The sequence below is a fragment of the Pseudorasbora parva genome, chromosome 21, assembly GCF_024679245.1.
Source record: "Pseudorasbora parva isolate DD20220531a chromosome 21, ASM2467924v1, whole genome shotgun sequence".
Taxonomy (NCBI): Eukaryota; Metazoa; Chordata; class Actinopteri; order Cypriniformes; family Gobionidae; genus Pseudorasbora; species Pseudorasbora parva.
The window spans coordinates 6,417,301-6,441,045 of record NC_090192.1 but is presented as its reverse complement, the minus strand read 5'-3'; the positions used below and the strand labels follow the sequence as shown (position 1 = coordinate 6,441,045).

At 36.4% G+C, this 23,745-nt stretch overlaps 1 protein-coding gene across 1 annotated transcript; it reads left to right on the top strand.

Annotated features, from left to right (window-relative positions):
- Window positions 1–19: 19 nt before the first annotated feature.
- On the top strand, window positions 20–23,208 carry fra10ac1 (FRA10A associated CGG repeat 1). The gene is made up of 14 exons (XM_067429257.1): window positions 20–153; window positions 2,642–2,715; window positions 3,117–3,209; window positions 3,300–3,345; window positions 4,891–4,967; window positions 5,120–5,203; window positions 5,308–5,392; window positions 6,427–6,472; window positions 13,083–13,196; window positions 16,128–16,170; window positions 16,253–16,389; window positions 17,210–17,254; window positions 22,845–22,932; window positions 23,044–23,208. The coding sequence occupies exons 1-14, from the start codon at window positions 115–117 to the stop codon at window positions 23,084–23,086; spliced, it is 1,014 nt and encodes a 337-aa protein (XP_067285358.1). The 5' UTR covers window positions 20–114; the 3' UTR covers window positions 23,087–23,208.
- Window positions 23,209–23,745: the final 537 nt, after the last annotated feature.

Below are 23,745 nucleotides of genomic sequence, written 5' to 3'. Positions count from 1 at the left end.
CGTAACCATGCTTTGTGCACACGGGAAGACGGGTCTACCTTTGTTTTGACCACGTGGTTTAGACGCACGTCATCATTTCGCGCCCGTCTGAGATTCAGTAGCATGTAAACACAGATGAGCGGCACGGACAAAACAGCTCTAGACCTTGTTAAGGTAGTTATAAGTCACAAGTTATACACAGCAATTTGAAGATTTTATGTAACTTGCGTGCATTGTTGTGTTGTGGCAGTTTGTCATGCGTGACGTGAAAGTAAAGGTTATATTTGTCATAAATCGCATATTGATGATCAATGGCACATTATTTTCCTCTGTATTAATTATAGAACATATATGCTTTAAAATTTTGATTGTATAACACTAATAGTAAGTGTTAAATGTAGTTTGTTACCTTGATTAAAAAAACACATTTGCGCTATAAATCGTGTAAAGATTGACACATTAAATAATAGCCAGACAGCACTGAATCGTAGACTGTGTTGCATAATGTTTCCCAAAAACATGCTTGTGTGGCTTATATAATAGCAGGACAAAACTGAGCATAAATATGCAATTGGGTACAGATGTTATTTACATGGCCCAAAAGTAAAATAATTTCTTATAGCATTTAATTGAAATCAGTGCTTACTGCTTATTTTTATGGCTGCACGTTTATGACAAAAATCATAATTGTCGATTATTCCCTTGAAATTGTATTTGCGATTATTAATCAATAATTATCGCAATTTACCGTACATTGCATTATATTTTGAATAGCTTATACCATTGTTTGAAGTATCTGCATGCCATTCTGTCATATCAAAATAAACCAGCTGAAAATACTCGTCCTTAAACTCTTTTATTGATTTTCTATAGCATTAAGCCTCAAAAGTCAAATATACATTGCTTTGGTTTCTTTAAATTAAAAAAAAAAGGAAAAATATGCATGATATTATAGTTCACGATTACAAATTAGATTAATTGTCCAGCCCTACTTATTTTTATATATATATATATATATATATATATTCAATATATTATATAACAGTTCTTACATAAAATGCATATAAATATGATTTATTAGCATAATAACTATCAGTAATTATCATAAATTATATATCTCCCAATATGTTTTAAGATTATACAGCTCAAACTCGGGGGTAAATACAAAATACAATACAGTCATAAGTGAGAGATGAACAAATCAATGTTTCATAAAAGTCTTTTACATCATATTTGATATTTGCATCTATATATGATGGGACTTTGTTGTTGCACTGAAACGGTGCTATTCTTAACAGTTTTATTATAATTTAACTTAAAAATTCTATATTAAATAACATATTGTATTAATAAAATTGTATTAAATGTCACTGCATATTTTTGTAATATGCTGCTGCTCATAATCCAAACCTCTAGGGGGGTAGAGGATGCAATCCTAACTGTTCTGCATTTGTTGCACACTCACTTAGAAAAACCAAAGACTTGTTAAATTTTAATTTGTGGACTTCTCATCAGCTTATAAATATATCTCAGTTGATAACGTGGGTGACTGATTTACTCACCGGGTTAAGTTAGGAGGATCTGTTTCTGATAAAATGACTACCTCGATTGGATCACCCCGATTTTGGCAAGTAAATTGCTAGGGATTTCTTTACAGAGTATAGAAAGTATATACAAAGATAGAGCGATGAAAAAAGCTAGTAATATTGTGAAAGATAAGAGACATTCTTTGAACTGTTGCCATCCGGTCAATGGTAGTGTCCCTCAGTGAATGAAAAACAGGTCCAAATCTTATTTTATTCCCCAAACAATTACATTTTTTAATTCAGTGTATTCTGATATCAATTGTTTGATTGCTGGTCTGGACAAGTCTTATTTATTCAATTAGTTTATTAAATTATTTATTGATATTTTGAATGTCAATTGTGACTGTAATTTATGTCTGTGTGAGCTTGCTGCAACCTTACTTTCCCTAAGGGGATAAATAAAAGGTAATCTAACTAACTAAAAAAAAAACGAAAATAATTTTCACATGCTTTTTAATGTTTACTATTATTATTGTTAGTCATAATTCATCATAATCAAAATAGTGTTGTGTAATGATTTTCCTTTCCAGTCATTCTTGGAACGCTAATGAGGATGTTTCTTTGTTGCATTCTATGGATTTTTCACATAGCCGTTTGGGAACAGTAAAGTGCCTGTCCTGATCACTGCATCTCTTTCAGTGCTTTCATTTTTCTCATTTTTCAGAATGAAAGACCCAATTGTTCTAGATTTCCTGTCACTGACTCACCGGTTTCTGATAAAAACAAGTGTGAAATATGATGCAAATAACAAAGCCAGTGTCAGAACTGACCTTCACATGTTGCGCCCTGCGGCCTTTGACTCTGGGTGTTGTATTTCCTGTCCTGTGCTGAAGTGGCATCATGGCAGCTGACACAGAATGTCAAGCATAAGTACTTTTGATCTTTGCTGTGGTCAGCTGGATCATCTTTCCTTTTCCTCCTGTACTTGATTAGTGTCACCAGCCACAAATCACCATTTTGGCATTTCACAGATTAACTAATATGTTTAAATGTTGTGCTTCTATACCAGGTTAGTAACCGATTATATGCGGTTTGTGTAATTCGTGTCTCTTTTTTGTACTATGATAATGTTGTAGGTCCATGGAGGTGGAGGGTATGACTCTGATTTCAGTGATGATGATGGAGGGCAGTCCAAATATGATGAGAAAAGGTGAGGTTTTGTTTTATATCACTAACAAAATAATTATGGTTTTGGTTATCATATTTTTCGGCATAATACCATATTTTTGAACATGTAGTATCGTGCTACATTAAATTGTATGTTACACACACACACACACACACACACACACACACACACACACACACACACATACACACACGGGTGGTGAGAAGTGTGAAGTTTTGTTTTTGAAAGTGTCTTTAATACATTTAGAATAAATTAAAATGTATTCTCATATATACATACATACATACATTTCTAATATTGTACTGTATTTTTGCCTTGGTGAATTAAATACATATACAATATAATATAGAATCAATATAATTAGAAAGAATATGGTTAATTAGTATAAATAATTGAAGTTCTGGTCCTGTTTTTGTTTTTAGGAAAGGTAAAGATGAGCTGTTACAAAAGCCATTCCAGAAAGGTCGACACACCAAGGTGGCCCATAAAAATGTTGCTGCCCATGAATGGGACAGGTACTGCTCACGTCCATCAAAACAGCAAAGTCCATAAACTCCATGTGTATACTGAAATAAACATTGGTGTTTTTTGTTTTTCCCTGACAGAGAGGAAGCCAGAAACCGACGCCAACACCTGATATCAATGAACGCTGTATCCTGTCAATGGGTGTTTGTAACAAAATCGAGTGACAGCGGCAGATTTGTAGCTTTTGAAAAGCTTTGTATTTCTTTGTGGCTCATTTTGCATTCTATGATTTCAATATGGGGCCCTGTTTTAACGATCTGAGTGCATGGGCTGAATCGCATTTTGCAGGTGATCTTAGGGTGTGTCCGAATCCACTTTTGCTAGTTAAATGATCGAAAAAAGTGTGCCTGGCACATGATCCAAAAGGGTTGTACCTAGTCTCTTCATGAGTCACGGGCATATTTTGGGCGTAACATGCAATGAACCAATCAGAGTCTCATCTCCCATTCCCTTTAAAAGCCAGTTGCACCATGGAGGATTTGTTATTTACATGGTGGAATATGCGAGCGGAAAGACTGAAAGCTAGAGAGAGCAATCCTTTTATTTTTAATATTTAAACATGTTTGTGTGCTGCTACGCATCCCTGTGTGTGTGTAAGAAGCAGAGTGTACTTGTGTTGCGCACCCACCTATAGACGCATTACTAACTTGCCCTTTAAGTAACTAAAAAAACTGCATTATTGATGTTTTTGTTGGTAAGTGGTGCCATCATTTTCAGTTCCTCAAAATAGCAACACGCCAACTATGCGCCTGAATACACTTAATTTTCAGACCAGCACGCCCATGGGCCAACAAATGGGCGTGAGTGCATTTGCTGTTTAAACAACGTGACGCTGGGTGTGAAAATGATAATTATAAACACACTGCAGGTTTGTCATCTGCTGCTTTAAATGCTTGAGCTCTCGATTCTGATTGGCTGTCAATGTTTTAGACATTGGTATGTCAAATAACAAAATTGTTTGTCTGTGCCGTTATCATTATAGTTGTGGTGTGGACTATATGTAGAACTATATCTTTATTGTTATAGTTATCGTACTTGGTGTGAAGGAGCCTTAAAGGGTTAGTTCACCCAAAAATGATAATTCTGTCATGAATTCCTCATGTCGTTTCAAACCCGTAACACCTTCGTTCATCTTCAGAACACAAATGAGGATATTTTTGATGAAATGACCCCTCCATAGACAGCAATGTAATTAACACTTTCAAGGTATTAAAGACGTCGTTAAAATAGTCCATGTGACTCCTTCAATCTTAATTTTATAGGCTGGAATGAAATTGTTGAAAAAAGTTGTTATTTTCGTTAGTTTTTTTGCACACAAAAAGTATTCTCGTCACTTCATAACATTAAGGTTGAACCACTGGAGTCTCATGGGCTATTTTAACAAAGTCTTTATATCTTTCTGGACCGTGAAAGTGTTAATTACATGGCTGTCTATGGAGGGGTCAGAGAGCTCTCGGATAAATATCTTCATTGGTGTTCTGAAGATGAACTAAGGTCTTACGGGTTTTGAAATGACATGAGGGTGAGAAATTAATGAGAGAATTTTCAGTTTTGTGTGAACTAACCCAACCTGAGTGCTGAAAGTGTATTTTTCTGAAAATTTGACCATAGTAAACTAAGTATCATTTTTTTCTTTGGCGTGACAAAAAGTCCTTAACAGTATTTTGTGAGTTTGAACGTCACAAGAAGTTTGTCAGCGACTACATTCTGTATTATGGAGGGACGAAGGAGGACCTCAAACGATCCACGTGAGCAATTTACTTCTGCCTTCTATACACTGTCACTCTTATTAAAACTAATGAATGTTAAGTGTGCAGTTTTTCTGATGTGAAATATATGATGAATACAGTTAAGTAGTGCAGAAATTACAAATGCTGGATCTGTGTGTTTCCATACGCAGGTCTAGAGATAAGACAGATCTGGATGTGGTGAAAGAGAACCACCGTTTTCTGTGGAGAGAGGAGGATGAGGAGGATATGACATGGTAATGCCTGCTTATTTCGATTTGATTTATTTCATTTTAATCTTGAACGCTGTTGTTGACCTCTCCATAGTCACCCTAAGACAACGTTTCTGAATTGTTTATAGGGAGCAAGAGCTCGCAAAGAAGTACTACGATAAGCTCTTCAAGGAGTACTGTATCGCTGATCTAAGCAGATACAAAGAAAATAAGGTTTGCCTTTTCTTTTTTTTTAACCCTGTAAAGGCTGATATGTCAGATAATTGTCAGAAAATGTAAAAAGAATTATGTTTTATATAATATTTGATACACCAGACTCAGTATGATATAGTGAGAATATGTAGCTCATACTTGAGGAGGAAAAAATATGGGCAAAATATGCCAATTGGTGCAGTTGTTGCAAAAATAAAAAAAATATGCTTTTCTGATAGCTTGTAATTAATTTGTTTTTTTAACAGTATAGAAGAATACTTAAATAAAAAAATGCATATAAATATAATTTGTCTCCAAATTATGTCTTAAGATATGACAAGCTATTTAAATGCTAGTTTTATTATCAAAGCTCTATGGTTTTAATTTGGGAGGAAAACATATAATACAATACATTGAGAGATGAACAAATGATATTTGGTTCTCACATTTTAACATGATTTTTCCCTAAAATATAAAAATATTTAAATTTATTTAAAAATAGATATACATTGATGGATAATCAACTAAAGCCTAAGTTGCTTCAGTCCAGTAAGTGTTCATCTTTAAATATTACTAATATAAATATTATAATATAAATGAATTATAAATGAATATAATATTATAATATAAATTAATTATAAATGAATATATTATAATATAAATTAATTATAAATGAATATAATATTATAATATAAAAGTTCTTACATTTACTTTATAAAAGTCAGTATTGATTTCCCAGCAAAAACAAACAAACATGTGAACCCTGACATGAAGGTGGGCATTAATACAATTATACTAAAAAAAAACTTCTATTTGCTAAAAAAAAAAGTATGAACTTTCAATCAGATGACAGAAGGCATTTAGTAGTAGATTGTGTGCAAATGATTTTTTTCAAAGTTTTGATCATGCTGATAATTTAGAGGTGAATTAGAAATTCACTTATCAAATATGCTATCAAAGGGTTCAATGTTTATTATGTTAAATACTTTTCTGAGCATGTTATGTGTGAGTATCTTAATGTGCTTTCAGCTTTTATGTCTGTATTTACTTAATAGTTTGGATTTCGGTGGCGCATTGAAGATGAAGTAGTATCTGGAAAAGGTAATTCAAAAACATTTTTCTACTGCTATTCCTGTTTAAAATATCTTATTTTAAAATATCTCAGTGCAAGTTCCTTTCTGTTAAGACAGATCACTCAAGCATTTTAGTCTGGGACTAGCTTAAGCCTTGTCTGTAAAAAACATGCGTTAATATGTTCACGTACTTGAAGTATTCTGGTGGTGCATAATGAACAAAGAAAGTCTAATAGATTCAGACCAATATTAAAACAATACTGTCCTCAGCCACTAGGTGGGGATGGGGTTTTATCTTGCATAAAATAACACTGGTACTGAGAAAGCAGCTTTGTCGGCTCATCTCAGCCAAGTGTGCTGATAAACCCGTGATAAACAGATGTTTCAGGGTTAATTTACATAATAAATACATTATTCAACATATAAGTAAACTAATAAGATGGCGAAGGCTTGACTAACATAAAAAATCATGTATTCACAGCTAAACACTCATTTACTTATAACCTTATTCCCCCGTTAAAATAGCTATGGAGGCACATTTGATTACATTTTTAGTTCATTGAGCAGATTTTCTCCAAAGTAAATGTTGAATTTGTTGCATGAATTAGCTCTTTCAATTGAATGTTGAAATGTCTTTCCAGAGTAATTTAATTTCAGATTATTGTTGTTTAGCATACAGAATATTCTATGACAGTGACCTGATTGTAAGGTTGTGAGGGTTCGCCTGTGTCATAACAGAAATCAATGATTTTGTTGTCTCTGGTTCATGGTTCACGGTTATGTTATCTTAGTAGGTAAACAAGGGTGAAGTACGTGTATCAATCGTCAGAATTACACAAACTAACAGGCAGATGCATGAAGAAGCCTTTAAACAACCGATCAAATGGTTTCACTCTGTCACACTCTGTGTGAGAAAATAGCAAAGCCCTTTATTTCTGACTGTCAATGACCATCTGCCATCATTCGCACCCTGATCCACAGCTTAACCACCACAACACACACACACACACACACACACACACACACACACACACACACACACACACACACACACACACACACACACATGTTGGTCTATGTGGTTTACAGGGACTCTCCATAGGCGTAATGGTTTTTATACTGTACAAACCGTATTTTCTATCCCCTTACACTGCCCCTGCCCCTAAACCTACCCATCACAGGAAACATTATGCATTTTTACTTTCTCAAAAAAACATCATTTAGTAAGTTTTTAAGGCCATTTGAATTATGAGGACATTTGATATGTCCTCATAAACCACATTTATAGCGTAATACCAGTGTAATACCCATGTAGTTATACAAATTTGTGTCCTCATAAACCACATAAACAGGCTCACACACACACACACACACACACCTGATTTCCATGTTTTAAGGGGACACAGTTTTTATACTGTATTTATTTATTTACCTTTATTTTACCAGGAAGCCTCATTGAGATTAACATCTCTTCTACAAGAGAGACCTGGCCATGGTAGTAGCCATACAGTTTGACAACATAATAAAATACAACAAGTACAAAAGAAAAATAAATAGTAATACAAACAAAAACAATCACATGCCTTCATTACCACTTTCTTTATGATGCCTTTAAAATCACAGATAGACACATTACACTTTGGTACATTTAAAAGTAAACACTTTGAAGAGCGCAACTGGTAACTGTCAGAACTAACACAAAGAAAAGTACAAAGTTACGCTGGAAGTTTACCTAGCATTGCTTTATAAATAAAAATGTACCTAATGCGGTTTTCTTCGTATAGTTAGTGATGTCCGATCAACTATCTCATAAAGAATGCAATGATGAGTAAGGGATTTTGCATTTGTAATAAAGCGTAAAGAAGCGTGGTCGACTGAATCAAGACTTCTTAGAATGGAGGAGGCTGCATGCATGTATAATATGATTATCCCCATAATCGATCACACTTAGGAAGGTAGCTTCAACAAGTTCCTTTGTTTTTGTTGTTGTTTTTTTTGTTTGTTTTTTGGACTTTTATCTGGCTTTTTTGTAAAGCACTTTGGTGAGTCGAGTGGCTGTTGTAAATCTGCTATATACATTGACCTTGTCCATTTTTAGCATTAAAAATGTAAAATTATAGATTTGTTTTCTAAACTGTACAAACTGTTAGTTCTATCCTGTGATTATCCCAAAAATGCCCCCACAAGGACTAGGATTTTGGATATTGCCATCTGTATGGGGACATTTTGCCCTGATAATGAAGAGTTTACCAGCAAGAAATTGGGCAGTGGATTTCTAGTTTCCAGCATTATTGAATAATGAATTTCCATTCATTATTGTTTAATTCTGTCATATTTAAAATGTAAAAGTTTTTGTAATGTTGAAGTGTCAAGTTTTATACCATTGTGCTGAAGAGTAGATGCATAAAGGTAAACACTATAGCAATGAATGGGCTAATGCTAGTGACAAGTAATATCTTACTTATTCTTTAAACATACATGGTAAATAAATTACATTTAGCATGTGCTCTGATAGCTGTGGATTTGAACTGAAATAGGTCAACTACAAATCAGGTAGTTGGAGCAACTGAGTTTTTTTGAGTAGTCAACATAAAAATGTGTTTGTTACAAATTATTAGGTTCCTCTAACTCAGTTAGTATTTTGTATTTTGTGGGTTGAACATCATTTCATTTGAAGTTGTCATAACTCAAAAAAACTGATGCAAACGTTTGCGTTATTTTTTGTTGTTGTTGTTGAGCCAACAAATCATTTTTTAGTGAGTGCCATTGAAATTAATGTCGAGCTCCAAAATATTTGATCAGGTGAAAATTGCTGAGAAATGATATTTGTGAGTACATAATAAATAATAACCAGGGACTCAAGACACACTAGGGGGCCTAACATGGCTTAAAAAACATTTAGTCTTATTTTAAATAATTTTAAGCCATGTTAGGCCCCCTAGTGTGTCTTGAGTCCCTGGTTATTATTTATTATGTACTCACAAATATCATTTCTCAGCAATTTTCACCTGATAAAATATTTTAGCAGGGCATATCTAGAACATTTAATAGTTTTATTAATTTAACTGGAACGTTGCAGGTCTAAAAAAAAAAAAAAAACTTTTTAAATTGCATTATAGTTTTGTAAAATTGTAGAACCTGAATCTTAAATTAAAGTTGTTGAGGTACTGAATTAAAAATAAGAAAGGAAATAAATATATTTAAGCTGATCTTAAAAAAACATTTAGTCTTATTTTAAATAATTTTAAGATCAGCTTAAATATATTTATTTCCTTTCTTATTTTTAATTCAGTACCTCAACAACTTTAATTTAAGATTCAGGTTTCTACAATTTTACAAAACTATAATGCAATTTAAAAAGTTTTTTTTTTAGACCTGCAATGTTCCAGTTAAATTAATAAAACTATTAAATGTTCTAGATATGCCCTGCTAAAATATTTTATCAGGTGGAAATGGCAAAAAAAGAAGTGGGAAATCCTTTAATTATTGTTATTTAAAATGATTAATTGTTTTTAATATACTACCACTACCATTAGTTTATGTAAAGTCTAAAAACAAGCAACTTTGTCTGCAGACAGAGTAAAAAAGTTGTACTGAACTATCAGTAGTTATTATTACTATTGCTTACATAACATTACACTTGGGAATGTAACTCGTCCCACACAATTTGGTTATGGACATGACTTCAAATCGTGCAGCTTAATGAGGAGTGTTTGTCACCTTAACAAGCACCCACTACATCCTTGCATCAGGTTTTGTATTGGTAAACTCCTACTCACGTTTTCTTTAGAGAATATGAAAATCATATTGGTCAATGCACATTTCGTTAACAGCCCTGCCAACTGCTCTTCTCTGGTGCTGTGGGACTTTCTAACAGGTCCCTTTAGGAGTTCGTCATGAGGAGTTCCCATCTGCTGGGCATTATTTCACAGTTTAACATAATGAGGGCATCCCTGAGACTCTCTTAATGAGGACTAACCCTGATGCGTTTTGTCATTTCTCCAAAGACGCTGTTTGTCAGCTTCACTGGCTTTAACAGCTTCAGTGCTGCTCACGCGAACTTAGTTGCAGAGGTCGGTGTCGCATGTACGTCATCAGAGAGATGGGCTTATTGGGAATCACATTAACCCTTTTATTTTTTAACCCTAAAAGGAGCCAATAAAAAACAACAACATTGTTTTATTTAAATTCCTATTATTGGACATACAAAAAAATGACCTCATGCTGTTTTTGTAAAAACTTTAGAAGGTATAAAATGTCTGCTTATTGTAAAGTTTGCCTTACATGTGCAGTACTATTTCAGGAGGGTTTTTTGTGTGTGAATAATAAACAAGTTAGTATATCTTAGATACCTTGCATAATTAGCAGGGTCCACATGAAATATCATATTAGTCTTCGGTACACACATTATTGTGAGTAACATTTAAAAAATTTATTTTAAATAATCTACACTCACTGGCCACTTTACTTTATACACCTGTTGAACTGCTCATTAACACAAATATCTAAACAGCCAATCACGTGGCAGCAACTCCGCGTATTGGCATGTAGTAATGGTCAAGACGATCTGCTGAAGTTCTGAGTATCAGAATGGGGAAGAAAGATGATTTAAGTGACTTTAAATGTTGTATGGTTGTTGGTAACAGGCGGGCTGGCATGAGTATTCAAGAAGCTGCTGATCTACTGGGATTTGAAAAGTGAGTGTGAGATAGAACTGCGAGATAAAAAGTCAGAATTGTGAGATATGACCTCACAAATAAAAAGGGTAATTGCAATCTTTTTCTCGCAATTGCAAGTGGATATCTTAGCGTCTATCTCAAAATTAAGACCAACAAATGTACTGACTAAATAAACTTAAAAATAGTCAGTATTGTGAGATAAAAAAGTGTCTATTTCCTTTTTAGTTTTTATTCTGTGGCAGAAACAAGCTTCCATAAGTGGTGCATTTTAGACCTGTAGGAAGATCTCTTCCTTTTGACAGATTTTTTCCCACTCAAAGTCATACGTTTGAGACACGTGAGGATGATACCTCAGTCACTCTCTCTGCCGTGACGTCAAAGCTGCCAGCCACGTCAAAGCTCAAGCTTTTCTCAAAGTTACAACATGACATAATCCTTCAAAACACAGCCAATGCATATTGCTTTTTCACAGTGCAAATTGGACACAAAATTGTATGAAAATTCTGGCAATTGCAAAACCACTTCCTGTTTTAGCGGGGTCTCTTACAGGACAAGAGTTTTTCTTTCCTAACAAGCTACTGCAAAAACATTTTCTAAGAAACTCATTCAAAGAGAGGCTTTTCCATACAGAACATACCTGGAAGACCCAATAATATTAATCTTAGGAACAAGAGCGTTGTAAACTTTAAGCAATTCACTTCCAAACAGAAGTGTGGTCAGGCTTGTGGCGTTTGGCCAAAACCAATCCAGACGGCACACTCTCAGAGGTGTGGGACGCCTGGCAGAAAAATTCCCTGATGACGCACTTTTACCTCAGCTCCAATCTGGAGGATCCCCTTGTAAGCCTACTGGAGCTAACGTCAGCCCGCTGATATCTGAGGTGAAATGCCAAGCCAAGGTCATGGGAGGAGAGTGGCTTTTGCTCTGTCTGTCTCACTAGCTGTTTTCTGTTAGTAACAGCCAGGGCTGTCACTACTAGCGGGGTGAAAGATGGTGACGATTCTAGGGGCCCGAGATTTTAACCAGGGCGGGCTTGCATCCAACAAAAAGCACAATTAAAACCGAGGGAAATGCAATACCCCAGCTACGGCCACGGTCATGTCAGTCAAATCACACGCAGCAGTTAAAGCCTGTTCTCAGCTTGACTTGTTGTGCACTTACTTTCACATTTTAGAATTATACTAAAAGGCTTTTACTTTTTTTTAAAAAGCATCAACTTTAAATCTGACGACAGAAGATGTAGTACATTGTGTGCTACATGTTTTGATCATGTTGATAATTTAGGAGTCTTACACCGTGTCTACACCAGACATGGCGCAACAAAAGCAGATAGAACCAGTGATTTTAATGTACACACGCACACACACACAAACAATTCCCAATAGTAAACTAATGTCTCGTTCCAATCCTTGTGTACTTCTGATACAAAGAAAAAATAATTAGTAAGTCATTGCGTCACTGCAGCTGCCATTTGAGAACTTTCCCAAAATGTATGAGAAGGTTGCTCAGATTTCATTGCTGATTTCAATTATCAAAATTTAATTGTTAGCTTGCCAGATTTGCAGAACTTGATATTTCCCCATTTAAAGAGATAGGAGCTGTACTTGCATGCCCGAGAGGCATTTCAAAGTTGGTAGCTGCCATACTCCTGATTCATACTTCCCAAATTCATATATATAGAACATACTTTGTAAGGTGCGAAGTAAGTTCAAATTTAATTGTGGTAACAATTCACACAATATGTGATTTCCAATGCAATGGTTGATTCCAGTGTAGATAGCCTCAAGCTTCTGCGGAGCGGCTCGATGCAACAACTGTCACTTCTGATGTGACAATGTTTGAAATTTGTAATAAAAATGATACAGTAAAAGTATGCTTTATCATGAGCTACAGTTTTCTATCGGTCATGTATTTTTTGATGCAACTTACATGTGGATGTATATATTCTGATTTACACAGGCCAGTTCTTTTGCGGTAACAAGCGCTGTGAGAGTAAGGAGGGCCTGAAGAGCTGGGAAGTGAATTTTGCCTATGTGGAGCAAGGGGAGAAGAGGAACGCCCTGCTGAAACTGCGTGAGTGCCAGAGCTGCACCAACCATGTGGCCATCTAAACCTTACATGCTGTAATCCCCTCCGCTCACAGGACACAGGGGTAGAGCTAATCTAATTATCCTGGATTTAGGGAAGCCCAGTCTGTATTTGTATTTGTGAGAGTGCCTAGTTTTTACTCTTAAAGGGTTAGTTAGTTCACCCAAAAATTAAATGTATGTAATTAATGACTCCCCCTAATGTCGTTCCACACCCCGTAAGACCTCCGTTCATCTTCAGAACACAGTTTAAGATATTCTATATTTAGTCAGGGAGCTATTCTGTTCCTTCATGAAAGTGTATGCACACTATACTGTCCATGTCCAGAAAGGTAATAAAAAAATCATGGTAAATGGACTGCATTTATATAGCGCTTTTAACAGACCCTATGGCCATCCAAAGCGCTTTACATTTTGCCTCACATTCACCCATTCATACACCGACGGCGATGTCAGCCATGTAAGGCACCATCCAGCTCGTCGGGAGCAGCTGGGGTTAGGTGTCTTGCTCATGGACTTGCACTTCGACACTTGGTCAGGTGGAACTGGGGATTGAACCACCAACCTTTCAGTTTGTAGACAACCTACATGAACCACTGAGCCACTGCTGCCCTCAGACATCATCAAAGTAGTCCATATGTGACATCAGTTAGTTAATTAGAATCTATTAAAGCATCAAAAATACATTTTGGTCAAAAAATAACAAAAACTACGACTTTATTGAGCATTGTCTTCTCTTCCTGGTTTGTTTTCAGTCCTCAAATAAAGATTCAAACAGGCATGAATCAGCGGATTGATTCATGATTCGGATTGCATGTCAAACTGCTGAAATCACGTGAGATTGGCGATCCGAATCATGAATTGATTCACTGATTCATAACCGTTTGAATCTTGTTTTGAGGATCAAAAACAAACCCGGAAGAGAAGACAATGCTGAATAGTAGTTTTTGTTATTTTTGGACCAAAATGTATTTTCAATGTTTCAAGAGATTCTAATGAACTAACTGATGTCTCATATGGACTACTTTGATGATGTTTTTATTCCCTTTCTGGACATGGACAGTATAGTGTGCATACACTTGCATACGCTCTCTGACTAAATATAAAATATCTTAAACCGTGTTCTGAAGATGAACGGAGGTCTTACGGGTGAGGAACGACATTAGGGTGAGTCATTAATGACATCAATTTCATTTTTGGGTGAACTAACCCTTTAATGTAGCATGTTTATTGTTGAACACTACATTACCTAAACTGTCTACATTCCATTAAAATGCCTTAAATTTAGTTTACTAAATTGGGCTCCAAATGTCTGAGGTTACAATTTAAACCTGGAAAAAGGGTTTAGTGTTCTGAAAAAAATTAAAAGATCAATGATGGCCTAACAAGCATAAGAAATATAAAAATAAACATTAATTTGGTACCAGTAAAAAAAAAAAAAAGTTTGTTTACTTGAACTCTGTTGTGAACTGCATTATCAGTTAACTTTTACTAAAACTGGTATGCTTGGAGTATGGGGCTAAAGGCACACCTTAAGAAACTACTCCCATCGCGTATTTGTGTGAAAATAAATTATAAAAATTTATTATTTTGTTTAAAAATCTTAAATGTATGCAGTGGCAAGGGTGGACTTTACCCACATACAGGGTAAAACAAAAGGTTCACCGGTATGAGGCAAAAGGCACATTCAAAACAATCACATTATCAATGTTTGCACTATTTTCTGTTTATTTTGATAAATACAAGTATTAATTTTTGTTCAATAAATATACTGTCATTTAAATGTTAATTACAGTTATTTAAAAAAATAAAGATTCTTAACGCATTGAAAGAGATCCCATAATAATTAGATATATATTCAAAGTTGTAACAGTATATATTTTATCATATGATATGAATAAAATTATATTTTTTTATATAAATATGATGGTTTCATTATATATATATATATAAGGTGATTATCTCTAAGGTGGAGACCAACTTAATATTAATATTTCTCAACTGAATCTAATCATGTGATGTCAACAAATGGAAAAGTCAGCCAGATATTTATCATGTTAATTATTGTGCCTTTAGCCCCAAATACGATACTTTTACATATTCTTCCGTTATTGAAAAACTGTTGCTTTAATTACAAAATTAACAACACTTAAAAACATTAATATAAAATATATTGAATAATTTTAGCAATTCTCAGTTGCTACTTAAATCTTCAACATTTTAAGTGCATTTTATGTTAGATCACATTACCATAGAATAAACTTTGTGTGATTGCGTTAAAGATCAGACAAATTTCCACGGGCTTCATGAAAAGCGGATGTTTTGGGAAATGTTACGGCAAGTTTTTGTGCCATCTAGAGGTTTAGAGGGGAATAAAATTAAAGGTGCCTTTTACCCTGGTGTACCCTATAATATATTTTATAATATAGCCTGTTAACTGTCAGAGTCCCAGTAGTAGACCTTTATTTACTTTTTTCCCCATATTTTAGTAATAATCATAAATTAAGTATTATTGGAAAGCTTAAACACTTTTTAAAAAGTGATTTTATAGTCCAAATTATTTAGCAAAATATATACTTTAGATAAAAGAAAAAAATATTCAGTTCTGTACATTTGCATTACTGTAAAAGTAAACTTCTTAAACCTTTTTTTAAAAAGCTGCTTACACTTGCAATGATGCAATAATCTGCTTTAGGTCTTTATTCCAAAGTATTTATGAATTATAAGCATTTTAGTTCAGATCTACGCTAAAAACTGAGAAAATTTGAAAATAATTAGACCGCACTGTAAATAGTTTACTCTGCTTGTTTTCCCCCCAACCAACATTAACCAACACTTTAATGTTGCACTAACTGTTAAATCTTGAATTTATATTAATTTTGAATAAATATTGATGTATCCTCACATTATTTTCAAGGTCTGTGTCCAGAGTGTTCCTTCAAGCTTAATTATCATCACAAGTAAGTAGATTCAACCAATACAAACACAATTGACAGTTCAAATAGCCTTAGACTGACTGGAGACACTTAAACTCTGTTCCAGGAGAAAAGAAGTAACAGGGAAGAAGAGACGGCGATCGAAAGAGAACGTGGACAAGTCACTCTCAAAGAAATCCAAATCACCCCACTCCAGAAAGCACAAGAGCAAAGACAAGCGCAAACACAAAAAGAGGCGCAAAGGCAAGCACATTTTCATTACAAATCAAACCTCCAAACATTTCCAAGATGTGGCTTGTTTGAACAGCATTCCACTGCATGTCTGTGCTTAACTTTGAGGTATTTTGTATGCAGTATGCAATAATAAAGTACTTGCAGTACTTAGATAAGTACTTACAAACTACTAGTTTATAGTTTATTTATAGTTTTTATATTGTAGTCTCTACAATTTCAATATATTAATAGACTATGTATAAATAGTGAGTTCTTCATTCCTTTTCACTGTAATTAACACTATTTTTGTCTAATAGCTTATAGTAAAGGAATTGTTAATTGGTTATTATGTGTAAATATTAAGTGCACTTTAGATTAGGTCACACATGGAAAATGCCACTAAGTGCTTTAAACCTTTATTGGACATTAATATTCATTGTTTATGGTTAATAAGGTGTTAACAAAACAAAAACATGATCAAATTTTACTTATGAGCTAAACAATAATAATAATGTGTTAATTACAGTAACGATGAATAAAGAACTCACTATTTGTTTACAGTTTATTAATATATATTAACATATGTTAATATATTAACAATGTATAGACTGCAGTATAATAACTGTAGACTAGTAGTATGCAAATGATTTGTAAGTACCGTACTTTATTTCTGCATAGCATACTTATTTTATAGTGTTACAACTTATTACTTTGATTTAGTATTTTGACTTTAAAAGAGTGCCTTTCTTAAAGCAGATTAGGCAGATTAGGCCATGTGCCAACTCATTTTCCTTGCTCCCAAATGAACTCTTGGTATAAATTCATAACATAAAACCATTTTCCTGTACAGAATACTCATCTTCAAGTTCAGAGGAGTCTCAGGATTCAGATAAAGGTATGCACTACTCTTTCCCCCCTCTTTCTTCCAACAATGACGAATGGCCCTCATGTAGTCACCTCAGGCAGAGAATGTTCTCAGTACACCCTAATAAATATGTTCAGACCTCTAAGGTTGTGTTCACACTTGTTGTTCTTTTCGCTTGGTCTGAACTTAAAAAAACATTTAGTGCTGATCTGCTTAGCATTTACATTGGCACTGTAAAACTGAAGATAAAGGCACAGGGATATGTTCTCAACCTGATTGGTCGACTTTTATTATATTTTGTGACGGAACTTACTGAACATCCAAAATAATGCTGTGTGCTGGGCTAAATGCACTCATTGTATGTGCGTAGCCTGTATATGATGATATTTTGTCCAGCTGAGAACTCGTGAAGAGCTTATAAAATGTGTAAATGTGTCAAAACAGCAACAGGAATCCCTCCATCCCACACACACACAGAAATCTGCTGTGAGCAGACGCAACATCATGACTATGACGGGGGAAAAACAGGGATGCTTGAGCATTATGTACTTTTTAGGGTCACATCTTGTAATATAATTTCCAGTTTTTTTATTCGTTTGCATGTCTTTGGTCCGTGTTGTTTTCACAAGGGCTCTTTCATACCTACCTTGTTTGGTCAGGATTTTTGATCCAAATCAAAATTACAAGTGTGAAACCTCCCCCGGACCACGGCCCAGACCAAACGAAATTTGGTCAGACAAAAAGAGGTCTCGGTCTGGTGTTCTGTCGATTTGTCCTTTCCTTGTCAGATTTTGCTACCAGCATCATATTCATGTGATTTGAGGCTTTATTAACCAAACTCCGTGGACCCTGTACAGGGTCCGGAATGACATCGTCATGTATATACTTTTAATTTTAAATGTCTGTGGATAAGCTATGTCATATTTGGTACCATTTGAAAGCTTAGAGTCTCTACTTTCTGGAGATATGCATCACTTTGGCATTTCTTTTGGACAAAGTAATGTATTTACACTAAATTACTCTGTTGCCATTTCCGTCTGGATTTTGAAAAGCCTCCCATACAAACATACAGTGGTCTAGGTTCAAAATGTTGGTGTTATTTTACAGGAAACCCTTTAAGGTTACATAAAACACTGCTAAAAGTGATAAACATGTAAGTATATGTTGTGTAAGCTGTTATAACCCCCCCAAAAAAACTAGACGCTTTTTGATTTTTTTATATAAATTCATTTTTGAAAATGTGTAACTCTGCCCTGTGTGCTCTAGGAACCTGCAGACAGTTTGGGCTGTTTCCCGAATATATAATTAATTTAATGACACTGGGATATTGAATTTATATCACTGTATATGGTGATGGGAGGGGGTAGTGGAGGGGGGTAGCAGGGTAAGGGGAGGGGGTAAAAAGGGGGGGTCATTCCAAGGGGGTAATCTAGCGCTCGGAATGCGTTCCACCCATAGGGTGGTCCCATTGCTAACCAAGCCATCACCTGCTGTTAGCATCCTATTGAATCCCATTCATTTTTGAGTCACTTTGACAGTGAATAACTTTACATCTGAGGCGTTTAAAGACTCCATTTGTCTATTGTTTATTTCTAAAGAAACACGACAATGCATAAAAGGCTCCATTACCTTGTATCTTACACTATCGCCCCGCAGAAGCTGTTTTTGTAAAAATAGGCTAACGATTGCGTCATAACCAACGCGACTCTGTCGCACAGTAGAGAAATTACCACATAGACCTGAGGAGACGCTCGCAGGCAATCTTTACTGTCTATGAGACAGTCGGGGGGACGTGGAGACATAAAGTCTGATAAAGTCAAGGGGGAAGAATGGGGAGAAGCCGATAGTGAGCCAAAAGCAACGGGAGAAAATATTTAAACAACGTGATTCACATTTCACTTTCCACAACTACCAGAAGACCTACAACTGTCAGACTGGAGGCTCGCGTCACATCTACGTCCTCAAGCTCAGTCTGAGCCTGCGCAGTTGGCTCAGCCATCAGGAAGTGAGTGCTCCTTTACTGACCTCACTTTCCGCCGTTGAAGTCAATGGGATAGTTCTGTCCATTTCTTTTACTGTCTATGGGTCATGTCCAGACCCATTTGCGTAAATCTGGCATACAACATGACACAGGCAAACTTATTTTTTCCACTATTTTCTTGAATTTAGTGGAAATAGCCCAAACTGTCTGCAGGAACCTGGGCCACAGGGCCTGAGTTACACACTTTCAAAAAATGAATTTAAATGGACTGCATTTATATAGCGCTTTTATCCAAAGCGCTTTACATTTTTGCCTCACATCCACCCATTCATACACCGACGGCGATGTCAGCCATGTAAGGCGCCATCCAGCTCGTTGGGAGCAGCTGGGGTTAGGTGTCTTGCTAATGGACACTTCGACACTTGGTCAGGTGGAACCGGGGATTGAACCACCAACCTTCTGGTTTGTAGACAACCTACATGAACCACTGAGCCACTGCTGCCCTTATAGATTTATTTATCTATAAATTATAATTTTAATATAATTTATAAAAATAAAAAAACGCCTACTTTTTTGGGGGGGGGGTTATTACAGCTTAGACAACATATACTTACATGTTTATGACTTTTAGCTGTGTTTTGTGTAACTTCAAAGGGTTTCCTGTAAAATGGCACCGACATTTTGAATTTAGACCACTGTGTATGGGAAGCTTTTCAATTTGGGTAGGCAAAATCCAGGCGGAAATCCCAGAAAAGGAAATCCCTGAGTGTAAGAGGTTAATATCCATACCTACCCCTACCTTTAAAACTATGTAAATATAACAATATCTATATTAAATATTAATGTGCGCATGCGCAGTACGCCCTGGTAGGACAATCTGACGGATGAGCAATGTTTTCATTTAACGTTACATTGTGAAAAAAAATTGTGTGGTTCGGACTTCGAGACCATTTACAGGAACAGGAAGTTCTGGTGGTTATAATATTTTATAATATAATTAGGGTTGGGAACCGAGAACCGGTTCTTATGCAGAACCGATACTGATTTTTGAAAAATACCGGAACCGCGCGAAATTCCTGAGTGTCGGTTCCGAAAACGGTTCTGGAGCAATGTGTGTGCGAAGCGCTGGGAGCATATCCGCGAGCCACACACACACACACACACACACACACACACACACACACACACACACACACACACACACACACACACACACACACACACACACACACACACACACACACACACACACACACACACACACACACACACACACACACACACACACACACACACACACACACACACACACACACACACACACACACACACACACACACACACACACACACACACACACACACACACACACACACACACACACACACACACACACACACACACACACACACACACACACACACACACACACACACACACACACACACACACACACACACACACACACACACACACACACACACACACACACACACACACACACACACACACACACACACACACACACACACACACACACACACACACACACACACACACACACACACACACACACACACACACACACACACACACACACACACACACACACACACACACACACACACACACACACACACACACACACACACACACACACACACACACACACACACACACACACACACACACACACACACACACACACACACACACACACACACACACACACACACACACACACACACACACACACACACACACACACACACACACACACACACACACACACACACACACACACACACACACACACACACACACACACACACACACACACACACACACACACACACACACACACACACACACACACACACACACACACACACACACACACACACACACACACACACACACACACACACACACACACACACACACACACACACACACACACACACACACACACACACACACACACACACACACACACACACACACACACACACACACACACACACACACACACACACACACACACACACACACACACACACACACACACACACACACACACACACACACACACACACACACACACACACACACACACACACACACACACACACACACACACACACACACACACACACACACACACACACACACACACACACACACACACACACACACACACACACACACACACACACACACACACACACACACACACACACACACACACACACACACACACACACACACACACACACACACACACACACACACACACACACACACACACACACACACACACACACACACACACACACACACACACACACACACACACACACACACACACACACACACACACACACACACACACACACACACACACACACACACACACACACACACACACACACACACACACACACACACACACACACACACACACACACACACACACACACACACACACACACACACACACACACACACACACACACACACACACACACACACACACACACACACACACACACACACACACACACACACACACACACACACACACACACACACACACACACACACACACACACACACACACACACACACACACACACACACACACACACACACACACACACACACACACACACACACACACACACACACACACACACACACACACACACACACACACACACACACACACACACACACACACACACACACACACACACACACACACACACACACACACACACACACACACACACACACACACACACACACACACACACACACACACACACACACACACACACACACACACACAACCTTGAGTGTTTTAGCCTGTTTACTTTTTGCAAACCTTGTGAGCGCGCAAACGCTGTGACCTCGCCCCAAATGTTTTTATTGGTTTATTGGTGAAAAATTGAGTGCGAGGGATATGTTCACTTCACACAAAAAGATTTTATAATGAGACGGCTAACTGTAGTAGCGTTTAGTCCACTGTCTATAATAGCCTAATTTAGAGATCACTTTTTTTTTTTTAACCGACAACCGACAACTTTGATCAGTTAACGTTGATACGGTCAACCATGGGTCAAACGGTCATCGGTTAACATCCCTAAAACAGAGAGAGAAAATGTAATAAGACAATTTCAGAGGTGTAAATTTGAACATGTTTATTTTAATCTCCATAAATTCCATATGGCTCGATTAATCCTGTAATATATGTATAGTACAGGACTTTTTTTTGACATTGCGAACCTGTAAATTCATTTGAGAGCAAGTAATAAACACAAAAAAGGCTTGTTTAAAGTTGCGTATTGTGCCTTTTTCCTTTACCACTATTTGTTTAATAATTTTAATGGAACCGGAATCGGAACCGGAATCGTTAGGCGGAATCGGAACCGGAACCGGAACCGGAAAATTTCTCACGATTCCCAACCCTAATTATAAGAAAATGAAACGGTTTCATGCATGTAAACCTGTTGGCGGAGACCTCCAACACTAAATTAGGAAACTTATAAATAGCATGATATGGTCACTAGTTCTTTTACTACAAAGCTTTTATCAGGCAAAAATACTGCTATGAGTCTAATGTGGTGTGTTTTCCAGATGCAGAGAGCGAAGATGAAGAAAAAGAAGGTCCTTCAGAATCAGACCACTGGAGAGGTCCAGCTCCCACCGTGGAGGAGAAATCACGGTGAGTATATTACCATGATGATGCATTTTACTCCAATGCGGAGTGTATGCAAACACAAATGTTTCTGTAAATCTTTCTAAAACAAACCTGGTGTGTCTGGTTCTCTTTCAGGGAGGAAGAGTTTGATGAGTATTTTGAAGACATGTTTCTCTGAGGATCCAGAAGAAACCCAGTCCAATGGTTTTCTTTTATACAGATAAACGTGGCTTTTTTTGAAATGTATATGGTTTGATTACAATTCTATGAGTTATAATTAAACATTATTATCTTTTTTTTTTAACATAATTTTCACCGGTCCTCATTCAAGTAGAAATATACCAAAATGTATTCAAACACCTTCAACATTTTCATATTCATCTTGATAATGTCAGATAACTTTCTTAAATTTAAGTATTGTAAATTAGATAATGCCAATTAAGGTCAAGCAATGCTTCGTTTTGTTCAGTCTGTGGTGTCGAAGATCGCATTAGCAATGAAAGAAAAACCCTTCAGCAAAACATGCTCAGGTCAAAGTATCTGAATAATGGTCCCAATTTTTTTTTAAATCAATTTTACTGGTAATCTACTGTATGAAGGAGTTTTGGGTATAATATGTCACTGTTTACATTATTTTGCTATCCTTACTTACATAAATGAACTGTAGTGTCCTGCACCCACTACTAGTAAAAAAAGATATCTGGTGTCTTAATAATTTTTGGTTTGACTGTAATTGCATATGAATAATTTGATCATGTGCACATCAGGCCTTATTCATAAAACATCACTTGAAAGAATTTGGGTTTCCTCTAAGTAGAGGATTTTACTTTTGCAGCA

Excerpts from the sequence above, each read along its gene's own strand:
- fra10ac1 (XM_067429257.1), top strand. The coding sequence starts at position 115 with ATGAGCGGCACGGACAAAACAGCTCTAGACCTTGTTAAG. Across the intron at positions 5,393-6,426 it reads GCAGATACAAAGAAAATAAG|TTTGGATTTCGGTGGCGCAT; the intron begins GTTTGCCTTTTC and ends TTTACTTAATAG. Across the intron at positions 22,933-23,043 it reads ACCGTGGAGGAGAAATCACG|GGAGGAAGAGTTTGATGAGT; the intron begins GTGAGTATATTA and ends GTTCTCTTTCAG.